Source organism: Schistocerca serialis, chromosome 2, assembly GCF_023864345.2.
Source record: "Schistocerca serialis cubense isolate TAMUIC-IGC-003099 chromosome 2, iqSchSeri2.2, whole genome shotgun sequence".
In the NCBI taxonomy this organism is placed as follows: Eukaryota; Metazoa; Arthropoda; class Insecta; order Orthoptera; family Acrididae; genus Schistocerca; species Schistocerca serialis.
Window position 1 is genome coordinate 452329458 of NC_064639.1, and position 12872 is coordinate 452342329.

Sequence of the window (12872 nt, forward strand, 5' to 3'; positions counted from 1 at the left end):
AATAACAATTTTGTTTGTTTGTAGTAGATACACTTTGACTTCTTGATAATACTATGGTGGACTTTATATTACTGTCTATAGTGCAGCTTCTGTTATTATTTACAATTAAATAAATTTATCTTTCCCTGGTATGTAAAATCTTGACTCTAGATGTAAATCACTATTTCTCTGCGCTTTTGCCTGAACTGATTCTCTCCTGTGTTTGTAGAAAACTGTATTCAAATTAATGTAAGAATATGTTTAAGGAGCTAGCAAATTATCCATTGACAATACCTGTCAGGGAGGCCTTTTACCACAGTTCTTCATTTAGACTTTCTTTATATACTTTGAGTGAATAATTTTGATCCCACTCGAACAAAACCTCTCTTTTATTATTATATCTAAATTGTAATTATGTCACTATTGCAGTGTAACTGATTGTTTATTATAGTTGAAACAATGTATCTGTAATGAATTATGTATTTGAAAAGAAATTGGTGTTGACAAGTTTCACCTCAATGTTCCATCCTCCTTAGGAATATTACTGCAGGGCTTAGCTCATGGTAGACATAAGAAACCCTAGGTCAGTTGATTAATGTCGCATAACAAAAAAATCAACATTTGAGATTCTTTATGTAGTGATTTTCAATTATTATGCAAAATATTAGTAATACCCCATTTAATTGCCTGAGAAACCAAAAACAACCCATTCGGTGACTTGTTGTAACGTAACCTGGTCTTAATGCGATATCTTTGCCCTACTGTTTGTTGTGAGTGGGGAGTTGAATCACGGTTGGAATGCCGAGTGCTTGTTAAGTCTTCATTCATGGTAATGTGATACATTTATTGAAATGGTAAAAGTTGGCCAATTGCCAAGTGGAGAGAATATAGCAGAAAGCAGATGCATATGTGGCGATAGTGTGTTCGGAGATTACTTTGGCACACGACTCTTGGGAATAGTGCTCGTATAATTTGGTATTGTTGACTGATGTTTAAAAAGAGCATTGGTGTGGTTTGTTATAACATAAGGGTGTATACATACATGTGTACTTATTTTGCAGAAAAGACCAAATTTCAATATAATAAGCTATGTTTCTGATATAATTGTTTCATGTGAAGCACTATTTTTTTCTTTCTAACGAATGACGTACTGTATGACTTTGTAATTGACTGTCCAGTATTAACTACTCCCCTGTACTGACAGAGCCTTATGTTGTACACATGTAGAAGTAGCTTGATTTTTACCAAATATACATATATATGACATGTAATTCAAAGAGATCCTCAAAGTATTCTTTAGGATGTTCTGAAACTTAATTAACTTTTTGTGTTTATAACTATTCTTCCTTTCCTTTTATGAGTTCTATGATTCAAGATTGTCCAAACCACTGCTGGAAGGCTTTTTCACCTTTGAAAGAGTAGTAAATTTTACGCAGTGATTATAATACTGGGTGTTTCAAAATGAATATCACTGTTTTAAGGCTTTGTAGCATTTATTACATCCAGGTTACAATTATAAATGATACATCAAATGAAAGAGCAAATCAGCAACATTTTGTCTGCATTGTTGGCACATAAACCACAGGCTGTATGCTTTAGAGCTTTAGTAACTGCAGATAGTAAGGGTGAAGTTGTGTTTTCTTAAGTCTCCATACAGATGTCACTGGAGTTGCTAATTCATGACTAGCGTTCCAGCCTTCCAAATTTTTTCTAGCAGCTATGTGTGAAAGACTCTCCACTCTTTAAAAACAAACTTCAGTTAGTCTTGGTTGTCTCATACACTATCCCTCTGTAAAGACAGCCAGTGTCCTTAAACTGATAATACGATCCGTGGATGCTATTGTCACTTGGAGGATTACAGTGGACCTTAGTATGCGATGCACTTGGCACTGTAACAACAGCTTTAGTCCTTGCAAACTGTAAAACACAAAAAGCTTTCTGTTCACACAGGAAACAGTGCTTGGACATGCACACTGGTATACAAGCAAAATTATTTGAGTTGCTCTTTCATTTAATGTATTATTTATAATTGTAAGTTGAATGTAACAAATACTACAAAGCCTAAAGATCCAAAGATTCATTTTGAAACATGTGGTATGCATAATATGTGTACAGTAGATAACTTGTGTGTTACAGTCCTTGAATGTGTAGCTGTGGCAGCTAGACTTGTGATGTGAACACAATGAATATTTTTTATTTATTTTTTACATCAGGTTAAATAACTGAAAACTTTGATACTATCTGGTTTGTTGAATTGGATAAAAATAAAATATATCTTTACAATAGGGAAATTTTTGTAAGATTTTGAAAATCTCTACTTCTGTTTCCAATTGGTACATTCAGATCAAGCAAAAAAAATGCCAAATTATTGCAAGAATGTAAGAAAAGGAAGATATTGCTTATATTTTGAGTACTGCTTAGTGTATCATTTTCAAAAACTGAAAATATTGTTTTGCAAATACCTAATCTTAAATTATCTTGTGCTTTAGGTTTTTTGTGCACGCACAACAGAAATTCTCACTTACCATCAAACGGACATAAATGTGGAATGCCCTCAGGAAGGCTGGGTTGAACAGAATCCAGTAGAAATTTTGTCTGCTGTACTTCAAACTATTAATCAGTGTGTAGAAAACTTGAAAGAACATGAAATTGACCCAGCTGATATTGTAACTATTGGTATAACCAACCAAAGAGAAACTACTATAGTATGGGATCCAAATACAGGAAAACCTCTGTACAATGCTATAGGTAAGCTAGTTTCCTTGTACGTAGCATGTCTGTCAGCCAGCTGGAATGTTATTACCACTGTTGTTGTAATTACGATTTAATTGTTACCATACCTACACACAATGTCTTATATGTGGATGAAAATATTGTTTAGATTTGCAAGAGCAGCTAAATTTGGTTGTTTTAGTTATAAGTTTGCTGTAGAAGTACTAGCTATATTCTACATTGTAAGGAAATTCCATATGTTCCTGTATAGAAACAAATTTTAATAATGTCACTGGTTATAATCTGCTCTTTAGCACTCTTCAGCCTCTTAGAAGAACTGCAAAGACTTGGTGTAATGGGCCCTTTTCTTAAATGTGTCCATTATGAAATACATTACAGATCCACAGCATGACAAGCAAATGTAAATGCATTATTGTGTCTCCCCAAGTCCAGATACAATATTCAATAAAAATAAAGTTGTCTGTTTGCAGTTGGAGTGCAGTTGCATCAAGCGATGGATAGGCTCCCAGTGACAGCACATACTGTAGGGCATGCCTCTCAGCAAGATAATATGCTCTGGCAGGTGACTGGTTTTGAACAAAAATTGTTGGCCTGAGTATCTGTTGCCTGGAACAAAGGGACTTCTTTGAAATTATTTCTGTCTTTGTCGCCAGCTATTGGTAATAGATGGACCATTCTTACTTACAAGGGAACCTCCCCATTGCACCCCCCTCAGATTTAGTTATAAGTTGGCACAGTGGATAGGCCTTGAAAAGCTGAACACAGATCAATCGAAAAAACAGGAAGAAGTTGTGTGGAACTATGAAAAAATAAGCAAAATATACAAACTGAGTAGTCCATGCGAAGAAAGGCAACATCAAGGATGATCTGAATTCAGGAGTGCCGTGGTCCTGTGGTTAGCGTGAGCAGCTGTGGAACAAGAGGTCCTTGGTTCAAGTCTCCCCTCAAGTGAAAAGTTTTTCTTTATTTTCGCAAAGTTATGATCTGTCCATTCGTTCATTGATGTCTCTGTTCACTGTAATAAGTTTAGTGTCTGTGTTTTGCGACCGCACCGCAAAACCGTGTGATTAGTAGACGAAAGGACGTGCCTCTCCAATGGGAACCGAAAACATTTGATCGCAAGGTCATAGGTCAACCGATTCCTCCACAGGAAAACACGTCTGATATATTCTATACAATACTGGTGAGGGCATGTGCGTCACATGACAGGAATATATTGTCGACCCACCTAACTTGTACACTTGACGAATGGGTAAAAAGATTCTTCTACATTGCCCGATTTTGGTTTTCTTGTGGATGTGAGAATTACTCCCAAAAAAGTGATGAGAACATAAGAGTTTGTCACATAAACTGCAACAAATGAATCCAACAGTTTCACAGTCGCACACTTTTCCCTGTGCTCTGTCAAAACATATGTTTTTAATGTTTTCAAATTTTTCCGTGTGTAGACCGTCAAATCCTGCATATGTCCAAGCAAATCTGAACATGTCCTGGAATTTTGGAGAGTGAAGTTGATTATGTGTGAGTGCCTGAACTTTGATAATTGTCTGAAAATAAAAAATAAAATTTTACGCTTGAAGGAAGACTTGAACCAAGGACATCTCGTTCCACAGCTGCTCACGCTAACCACGGACCATGGCGCTCCTGAGCTCAGATCATCCTTGATGTTGCCTATCTTCGCATGGACTACTCAGTTTGTATATTTTGCTTATTTTTTTCATAGTTCCACACAACTTCTTCCTGTTTTCTCAATTGATCTGTGTTCAGTTTTTCAAGGCCTATCCACTGTGCCAACTTATAACTAAATCTGAGGGGGTTGTGATGGGGAGGTTCCCTCGTTAGCACTGAAAGATGTGAACAGTAGATAGTTATGCCTCCTGCCTTAAGGTCTCAGACGTTAGCTCTTCTAACTGGGGCCACTGGGGCTGACCTGAATATAGGTCCTCACATGTAATTTTTTCTGCTGGTCTGCCGTAGACTCAGAGATTGAACACACGGCCTGCACATGCAAATGTTTTGCTGAGCTGCAACCAGCCCCACCTCAAACTTTTGATGCACCGTCTGCACCTCAACAACCATAAGTTTACATTCATGTAGATATCAGGTACCATTCTGTAAATCTATGTCATTTGTGATGACTGACAGGCTTTCAAATTATCCTTATGTGATGACATGTGATCCACCACTACAGAAGTGACTTTGCAAGTCCTCACAAAAATTGTAGCAGTTGAGACTTTGCCTCAAACTACAGTCACCAATAATGGACCACAGTTCATGTCCACACTGTTTACAGAATTCTGTTCCTGCAATGGCATTACCCTCTTCACTCCATTGCCATTCCACCCACAGTAGAATGAGGAAGCAGAGCATATACTGTACTCATTCAAATTGCAAGTGAAAAACAGGTTGTGTGAAGCTTTCATAGAAGAAATACTGATGCTTGTTATTATCACCTATAGAATCACACCAACTAAAGACAACAGTCTGGCAGAAATACTACACACCTAAAAACTACACAGTGTGCAGCATCTCTTCTGTTCTGTGCCTCAGACCAAGGTGCAGACCCAGCTGCATCAGTTTATATTTAACAAGTGTTTTTGCTATGGCACAAGAAATAAACTGGTGCAGTATGCCTACATCTTCATTTGTAGAGAAACATTTGAAAATGCAGTTCAGCCTTTCTGGTTTTATTTTGCTACCCTTAGTGTCATTGATGAGTATCTGGATACTAACTGAAGTGCTAGTGACAAGTTTTTCATATGACAACAATTTATTTGGTTTTTGTGAGAGTTTTTTCAGTGAAATAATTTATGGTAGTCATTGAAGACTTCACCCATTGCCCTTGTGACACAAAAATGTATTTCATTTAACATCGCTGTGCATTGCCCTATGCTTTGTTGTATACCTGTTATATAGTAGTTGCTGTTTCTTTAGAATTTTCTTTACAGTGTGTATTCCATGAAGAATCACTCTAATCATGAACTGTTCTACTAGTTCGATAACTACATATCAAGTTCTTGGTCAAATATTCTTTTCAACTTCCACAGGAAGTGGTCCTTCTGTTTGTGATGTATACTCTCTTGTATATCATCATCACACCTTACAATTTATCAGGGCCCATTATTCATTTATTTCTGTACTTAAAAAACCTGTTGACTGAATAACCGTACCACAAAGATGGCCCCTAATCATTGCTTCATGTATATACTTCATAACATGTTATTAAATTTGCTATTCCGTATCCCTCTTAATATTTCACCAATTCATTACCATCCACAAAAAAGGACTGAATGACACTCAAAAGTAACAAACCACCTTACCAGCAGAATATTACTTTCTATTGCATAGCAAATGAAATATTATTTATTTCAAGCCACATTATATCATATACAAACACTTTACCTTTCTCAAGCCCAAAGGGCAGTTTTTGACACTCCTTGTTTTTAATAAACATTTTACTGTAGGCAATGTTCTTTATGTTTACTGCAATATATTTTGGTCAGAAGGGCTACAGTCTGGCACAAACTTACTGAAAACATGAACTTTCATATAGACAATTTGACTTAACTTTCCTTTAAACTGACTTTCACTTTTAATTACATGTTTGAAAGTGAATCGCTGGCCACTGTGGCCTAGCGGTTCTAGGGACTACAGTGTGGAACTGCGCTGCTGCTACGGTCACAGGCTCGAATCCTGCCTAGGGCATGGATGTGTGTGATGTCCTTAGGTTAGTTAGGTTTAAGTAGTTCTAAGTCTATGGGACTGATGACGCCAGATGTTAAGTCCCATAGTGCTAGAACCATTTGAACCATTTTGAAAGTGAATCACATCTTTTAGCCAGATCTTTTCCTGATGCTGTTATAAAAATTTTCGTTAAGTTTCATGCATACATATTCTCAATATTTTCTGACAATTAGTATTGTTGTGGGTTGGCAGGAGAGCCAACACCGTGTTATTAGAGGAAGCCGAAAGGCATGCATTTTAGCTCACGCAGGCTGGCGTGAGGTCTGGAACAGGACAAGGAAAGTAGAATTTAGAAAAACGGACGTAGCTGGTGGAATACTTAACTTTAATCCATAAATGGTGAACGTCGCTCTTGACTGTACATGATTCAGTATCAATAGTAACTGGTAATGGCGCCTTACTAGGTCGTAGCAAATGACGTAGCTGAAGGCTATGCTAACTATCGTCTCGGCAAATGGGAGCATATTTTGTCAGTGAAGCATTGCTAGCAAAGTCGGTTGTACAACTGGGGCGAGTGCTAGGAAGTCTCTCTAGACCTGCCGTGTGGCGGCGGTCGGTCTGCAATCACGGACAGTGGCGACACGCGGGTCCGATGTATACTAACGGACCGCGGCCGATTTAAAGGCTACCACCTAGCAAGTGTGGTGTCTGGTGGTGACACCACAAGTATTTTCTTAGACTCTATCTTACTTCTTATTTTAAACTGCATTGTTATCTGAAATAAATCCATTATTATAGACTCAAAAAATATTATGATTTGGTCTTTATAACCATGGACCTTGCCGTTGGTGGGGAGGCTTGCGTGCCTCAGCGATACAGATAGCCGTACCGTAGGTGCAACCACAACGGAGGGGTATCTGTTGAGAGGCCAGACAAACGTGTGGTTCCTGAAGAGGGGCAGCAGCCTTTTCAGTAGTTGCAGGGGCAACAGTCTGGATGATTGACTGAGCTGGCCTTGTAACAATAACCAAAACGGCCTTGCTGTGCTGGTACTGCGAACGGCTGAAAGCAAGGGGAAACTACAGCCGTAATTTTTCCCGAGGGCATGCAGCTTTACTGTATGATTACGTGATGATGGCGTCCTCTTGGGTAAAATATTCCGGAGGTAAAATAGTCCCCCATTCGGATCTCCGGGCGGGGACTACTCAAGAGGATGTCGTTATCAGGAAAAAGAAAACTGGCGTTCTACGGATCGGAGCGTGGAATGTCAGATCCCTTAATCGGGCAGGTAGATTAGAAAATTTAAAAAGGGAAATGGATAGGTTGAAGTTAGATATAGTGGGAATTAGTGAAGTTCGGTGGCAGGAGGAACAAGACTTCTGGTCAGGTGACTACAGGGTTATAAACACAAAATCAAATAGGGGTAATGCAGGAGTAGGTTTAATAATGAATAGGAAAATAGGCATGCGGGTAAGCTACTACAAACAGCATAGTGAACGCATTATTGTGGCCAAGATAGATACGAAGCCCACGCCTACTACAGTAGTACAAGTTTATATGCCAACTAGCTCTGCAGATGACGAAGAAATTGAAGAAATGTATGATGAAATAAAAGAAATTATTCAGATTGTGAAGGGAGACGAAAATTTAATAGTCATGGGTGACTGGAATTCGAGTGTAGGAAATGGGAGAGAAGGAAACATAGTAGGTGAATATGGATTGGGGGACAGAAATGAAAGAGGAAGCCGCCTGGTCGAATTTTGCACAGAGCACAACATAATCATAACTAACACTTGGTTTAAGAATCATGAAAGAAGGTTGTATACGTGGAAGAACCCTGGAGATACTAAAAGGTATCAGATAGATTATATAATGGTAAGACAGAGATTTAGGAACCAGGTTTTAAATTGTAAGACATTTCCAGGGGCAGATGTGGACTCTGACCACAATCTATTGGTTATGACCTGTAGATTAAAACTGAAGAAACTGCAAAAAGGTGGGAATTTAAGGAGATGGGACCTGGATAAACTAAAAGAACCAGAGGTTGTACAGAGATTCAGGGAGAGCATAAGGGAGCAATTGACAGGGATGGGGGAAATAAATACAGTAGAAGAAGAATGGGTAGCTTTGAGGGATGAAGTAGTGAAGGCAGCAGAGGATCAAGTAGGTAAAAAGACGAGGGCTAGTAGAAATCCTTGGGTAACAGAAGAAATATTGAATTTACTTGATGAAAGGAGAAAATATAAAAATGCAGTAAGTGAAACAGGTAAAAAGGAATACAAACGTCTCAAAAATGAGATCGACAGGAAGTGCAAAATGGCTAAGCAGGGATGGCTAGAGGACAAATGTAAGGATGTAGAGGCCTATCTCACTAGGGGTAAGATAGATACCGCCTATAGGAAAATTAAAGAGACCTTTGGAGATAAGAGAACCACTTGTATGAATATCAAGAGCTCAGATGGAAACCCAGTTCTAAGCAAAGAAGGGAAAGCAGAAAGGTGGAAGGAGTATATAGAGGGTCTATACAAGGGCGATGTACTTGAGGACAATATTATGGAAATGGAAGAGGATGTAGATGAAGATGAAATGGGAGATATGATACTGCGTGAAGAGTTTGACAGAGCACTGAAAGACCTGAGTCGAAACAAGGCCCCCGGAGTAGACAATATTCCATTGGAACTAATGACGGCCGTGGGAGAGCCAGTCCTGACAAAACTCTACCATCTGGTGAGCAAGATGTATGAAACAGGCGAAATACCCTCAGACTTCAAGAAGAATATAATAATTCCAATCCCAAAGAAAGCAGGTGTTGACAGATGTGAAAATTACCGAACTATCAGCTTAATAAGTCACAGCTGCAAAATACTAACACGAATTCTTTACAGACGAATGGAAAAACTAGTAGAAGCCAACCTCGGGGAAGATCAGTTTGGATTCCGTAGGAACACTGGAACACGTGAGGCAATACTGACCTTACGACTTATCTTAGAAGAAAGATTAAGGAAAGGCAAACCTACGTTTCTAGCATTTGTAGACTTAGAGAAAGCTTTTGACAATGTTGACTGGAATACTCTCTTTAAAATTCTAAAGGTGGCAGGGGTAAAATACAGGGAGCGAAAGGCTATTTACAATTTGTACAGAAACCAGATGGCAGTTATAAGAGTCGAGGGACATGAAAGGGAAGCAGTGGTTGGGAAGGGAGTAAGACAGGGTTGTAGCCTCTCCCCGATGTTGTTCAATCTGTATATTGAGCAAGCAGTAAAGGAAACAAAAGAAAAATTCGGAGTAGGTATTAAAATTCATGGAGACGAAATAAAAACTTTGAGGTTCGCCGATGACATTGTAATTCTGTCAGAGACAGCAAAGGACTTGGAAGAGCAGTTGAATGGAATGGACAGTGTCTTGAAAGGAGGATATAAGATGAACATCAACAAAAGCAAAACAAGGATAATGGAATGTAGTCTAATTAAGTCGGGTAATGCTGAGGGAATTAGATTAGGAAATGAGGCACTTAAAGTAGTAAAGGAGTTTTGCTATTTGGGGAGCAAAATAACTGATGATGGTCGAAGTAGAGAGGATATAAAATGTAGGCTGGCAATGGCAAGGAAAGCGTTTCTGAAGAAGAGAAATTTGTTAACATCCAGTATTGATTTAAGTGTCAGGAAGTCATTTCTGAAAGTATTCGTATGGAGTGTAGCCATGTATGGAAGTGAAACATGGACGATAAATAGTTTGGACAAGAAGAGAATAGAAGCTTTCGAAATGTGGTGCTACAGAAGAATGCTGAAGATTAGGTGGGTAGATCACATAACTAATGAGGAAGTATTGAATAGGATTGGGGAGAAGAGAAGTTTGTGGCACAACTTGACCAGAAGAAGGGATCGGTTGGTAGGACATGTTCTGAGGCATCAAGGGATCACCAATTTAGTATTGGAGGGCAGCGTGGAGGGTAAAAATCGTAGAGGGAGACCAAGAGATGAATACACTAAGCAGATTCAGAAGGATGTAGGTTGCAGTAGGTACTGGGAGATGAAAAAGCTTGCACAGGATAGAGTAGCATGGAGAGCTGCATCAAACCAGTCTCAGGACTGAAGACCACAACAACAACAACAAGGGCTAGCAGATCCTGTATATGCTTCCATTCTCTTATCTTTTGTCAGTATGCTCTATCACACAAAACATTTAACTCAAAAATTCACAAAAAAATTTGATCCTTGACATACTAAATTTTTATTTACATTTGTGGATAGTAGGAGATAATTAGTTTTTTCACTTTACAAGCTAAGAGCAGGATAGTCAGAATGGAGTGATTCTAGAAAGGAAGAACAGAATTTCACAGCTCAGCAAAGCATGCATTTACCTTAAGCACTAATATCTGTATATGTTTATTAAACATATTTTTTGCAGACTGTTTATTATTGATTCCAAAAATTCTTCTTGTTCTCATCACACTTTTTACTTCATGGTGATAATCATAATAATAATCATACTTGTAATAATTTTTACACAGAAGCTACTGGTAATTTAGCAACTGACCTCTTTGTTCTGGCCTTCTTTGCTTTGACAACAATCTTCTTTCCAATGTACTTACTTTCTATTACAACACTATCTACATTAACTTCCACAAACTGTTTTTCATTGCTTTTGCTACTAACTACAGGAGTTTTGTACTTTTTCTTTTACCAGATCATTGCTGTTAATTTCACGTTGCTTACATTCCTCATTATAAGTTTATCAACTTGAACAGCCATTTCAGTTAATGTGTATACACAGTCTTTAACATCACTTGCATCAGATTCAATTAATTATAAATTATTTACATTACTATTAATTACTAATAACTTACATTCTTTTCCAAACTGATACTCATCCACACTGTCCTCTACTTCATGAACCACCAAATTTACTACTTGCAAACATATGTCTTCATCATTATTTTAATGTGTTACTATTTACATTACTCACTTCTTGCTCAACCCACAGAACTGGTATATAAATGGTATTTACATGCTGTCTTTCACATATTATTTAATTACCATCATTACAGGCACATGACTCAACTACTGCTATTAATTCATCCTGACAAAATTGAACAGTGGCAATTTCCATTTTCTTACTTCATTCATTTTCAGTTACATTTGTATTTGACATTGCTGTCACTGCTAGATGGATCTAATTTTGTATCACAATTTTCAGTTCACTGTCATTTTTCTCTACCAATAGTAATGGTCCATTCTGATTCTAAACTATGAAAATGCTCTTTGTTGCTACTTCTAATGTCACTAAAATATTTATCTATACTTTTATTTAAGACTCTCATTAACTTCAGTATTTCAGACTGAAAATCCTCATTTGCTGGCACTCCCAGTTTTTCATCACATGAACCTTGCCTCCTGTCGAGTTATTCTTCCAAATTTACCTCTGCATTGTTGATTACTCCTGCTTCATGTGGTTCTGCTTTGTCATTGCAGTATTCATGGGTGAAATCTTTGATACATTTGGTTAACATTACCCTCATCATTCAAAAATCTTTGTGAACCGCCACATCAGGAAAAAGTTCGAAATTTGTACATTGATGTTGTGTTAAATATTTGTACTAACAAAAGAAGCAATGCTCCATTGAAGAAGAGTGAACATGAAACATGTGAAACAATAAACAAAGGTAACCTACAAAGTGCTTCTGAACACTTCTCATGTAATTTAAAAATGGTTAAGAGAAATGACTGCAGTAAGTTGAAAACAAACACGAACATCAGTCAGCTTACAAATAATAAAAAACAGGTACTGTTACTTTCAGTTAGTCATGATAGGAACTGTGCAAAAGTACTGAACAAAATTTCAACAACCAGCTATAAATTTACATCTTTGATAAAGCCAAATGCTATATTCAAGGAAGCAACATGCAATATACAAAAAAAAGAAAAAAAAAAAATCTAGTCTAGGACAAAATGATTGTGTTGTCATCTTAGCTGGTGCAAACGATGTTAATGGATCAAAACATGGTTTTATGACATCAATAGATGAAACCATTGCAAAAACTAGGCAAACACAACTAATTCTATGCACAATACCATATAGATATGACATGCCAAATGAAAACTGCAAAATCTACGAAATGAACAGTTACTTGATACAGAAGGCATCTTACAGTGAGCACATCAGAGTTTTAGATGTAAATACGAGGGCTATCCACAAAGTACATTACGTTTTGGAATTAAAAATAAATAAAGTATTGGAATTTTTTTTTTATTATATACAGATGAAAGTCACACTTAAATACTTCTTTTCTACATAGTTGCCATTTAAATTAAGGCACTTATCATAGCGATGGATGAGCTTGGAAATTCCTTCGTCATAAAATTCGGCCACCTGCGCCTTCAACCACATGGTACCTCTTCCTGAAGCTGTGCGCCGTCATCAAAACACTGCATAGCCAACCACTTCTTCATTTCTGGGAATAAGTGGAAGTCGCTTGG

At 37.6% G+C, this 12872-nt stretch overlaps 1 protein-coding gene across 1 annotated transcript in view; it reads left to right on the forward strand.

The window, feature by feature from the left end:
* Window positions 1–12872, forward strand: part of LOC126456075 (glycerol kinase-like) — a 281934-nt gene that overhangs the window by 42180 nt on the left and 226882 nt on the right. Inside the window, exon 2 of the mRNA XM_050091829.1 lies at window positions 2469–2727. Within this exon, the coding sequence (XP_049947786.1) occupies window positions 2469–2727 (259 nt within the window). The remainder of the gene's footprint in view (window positions 1–2468; window positions 2728–12872) is intronic.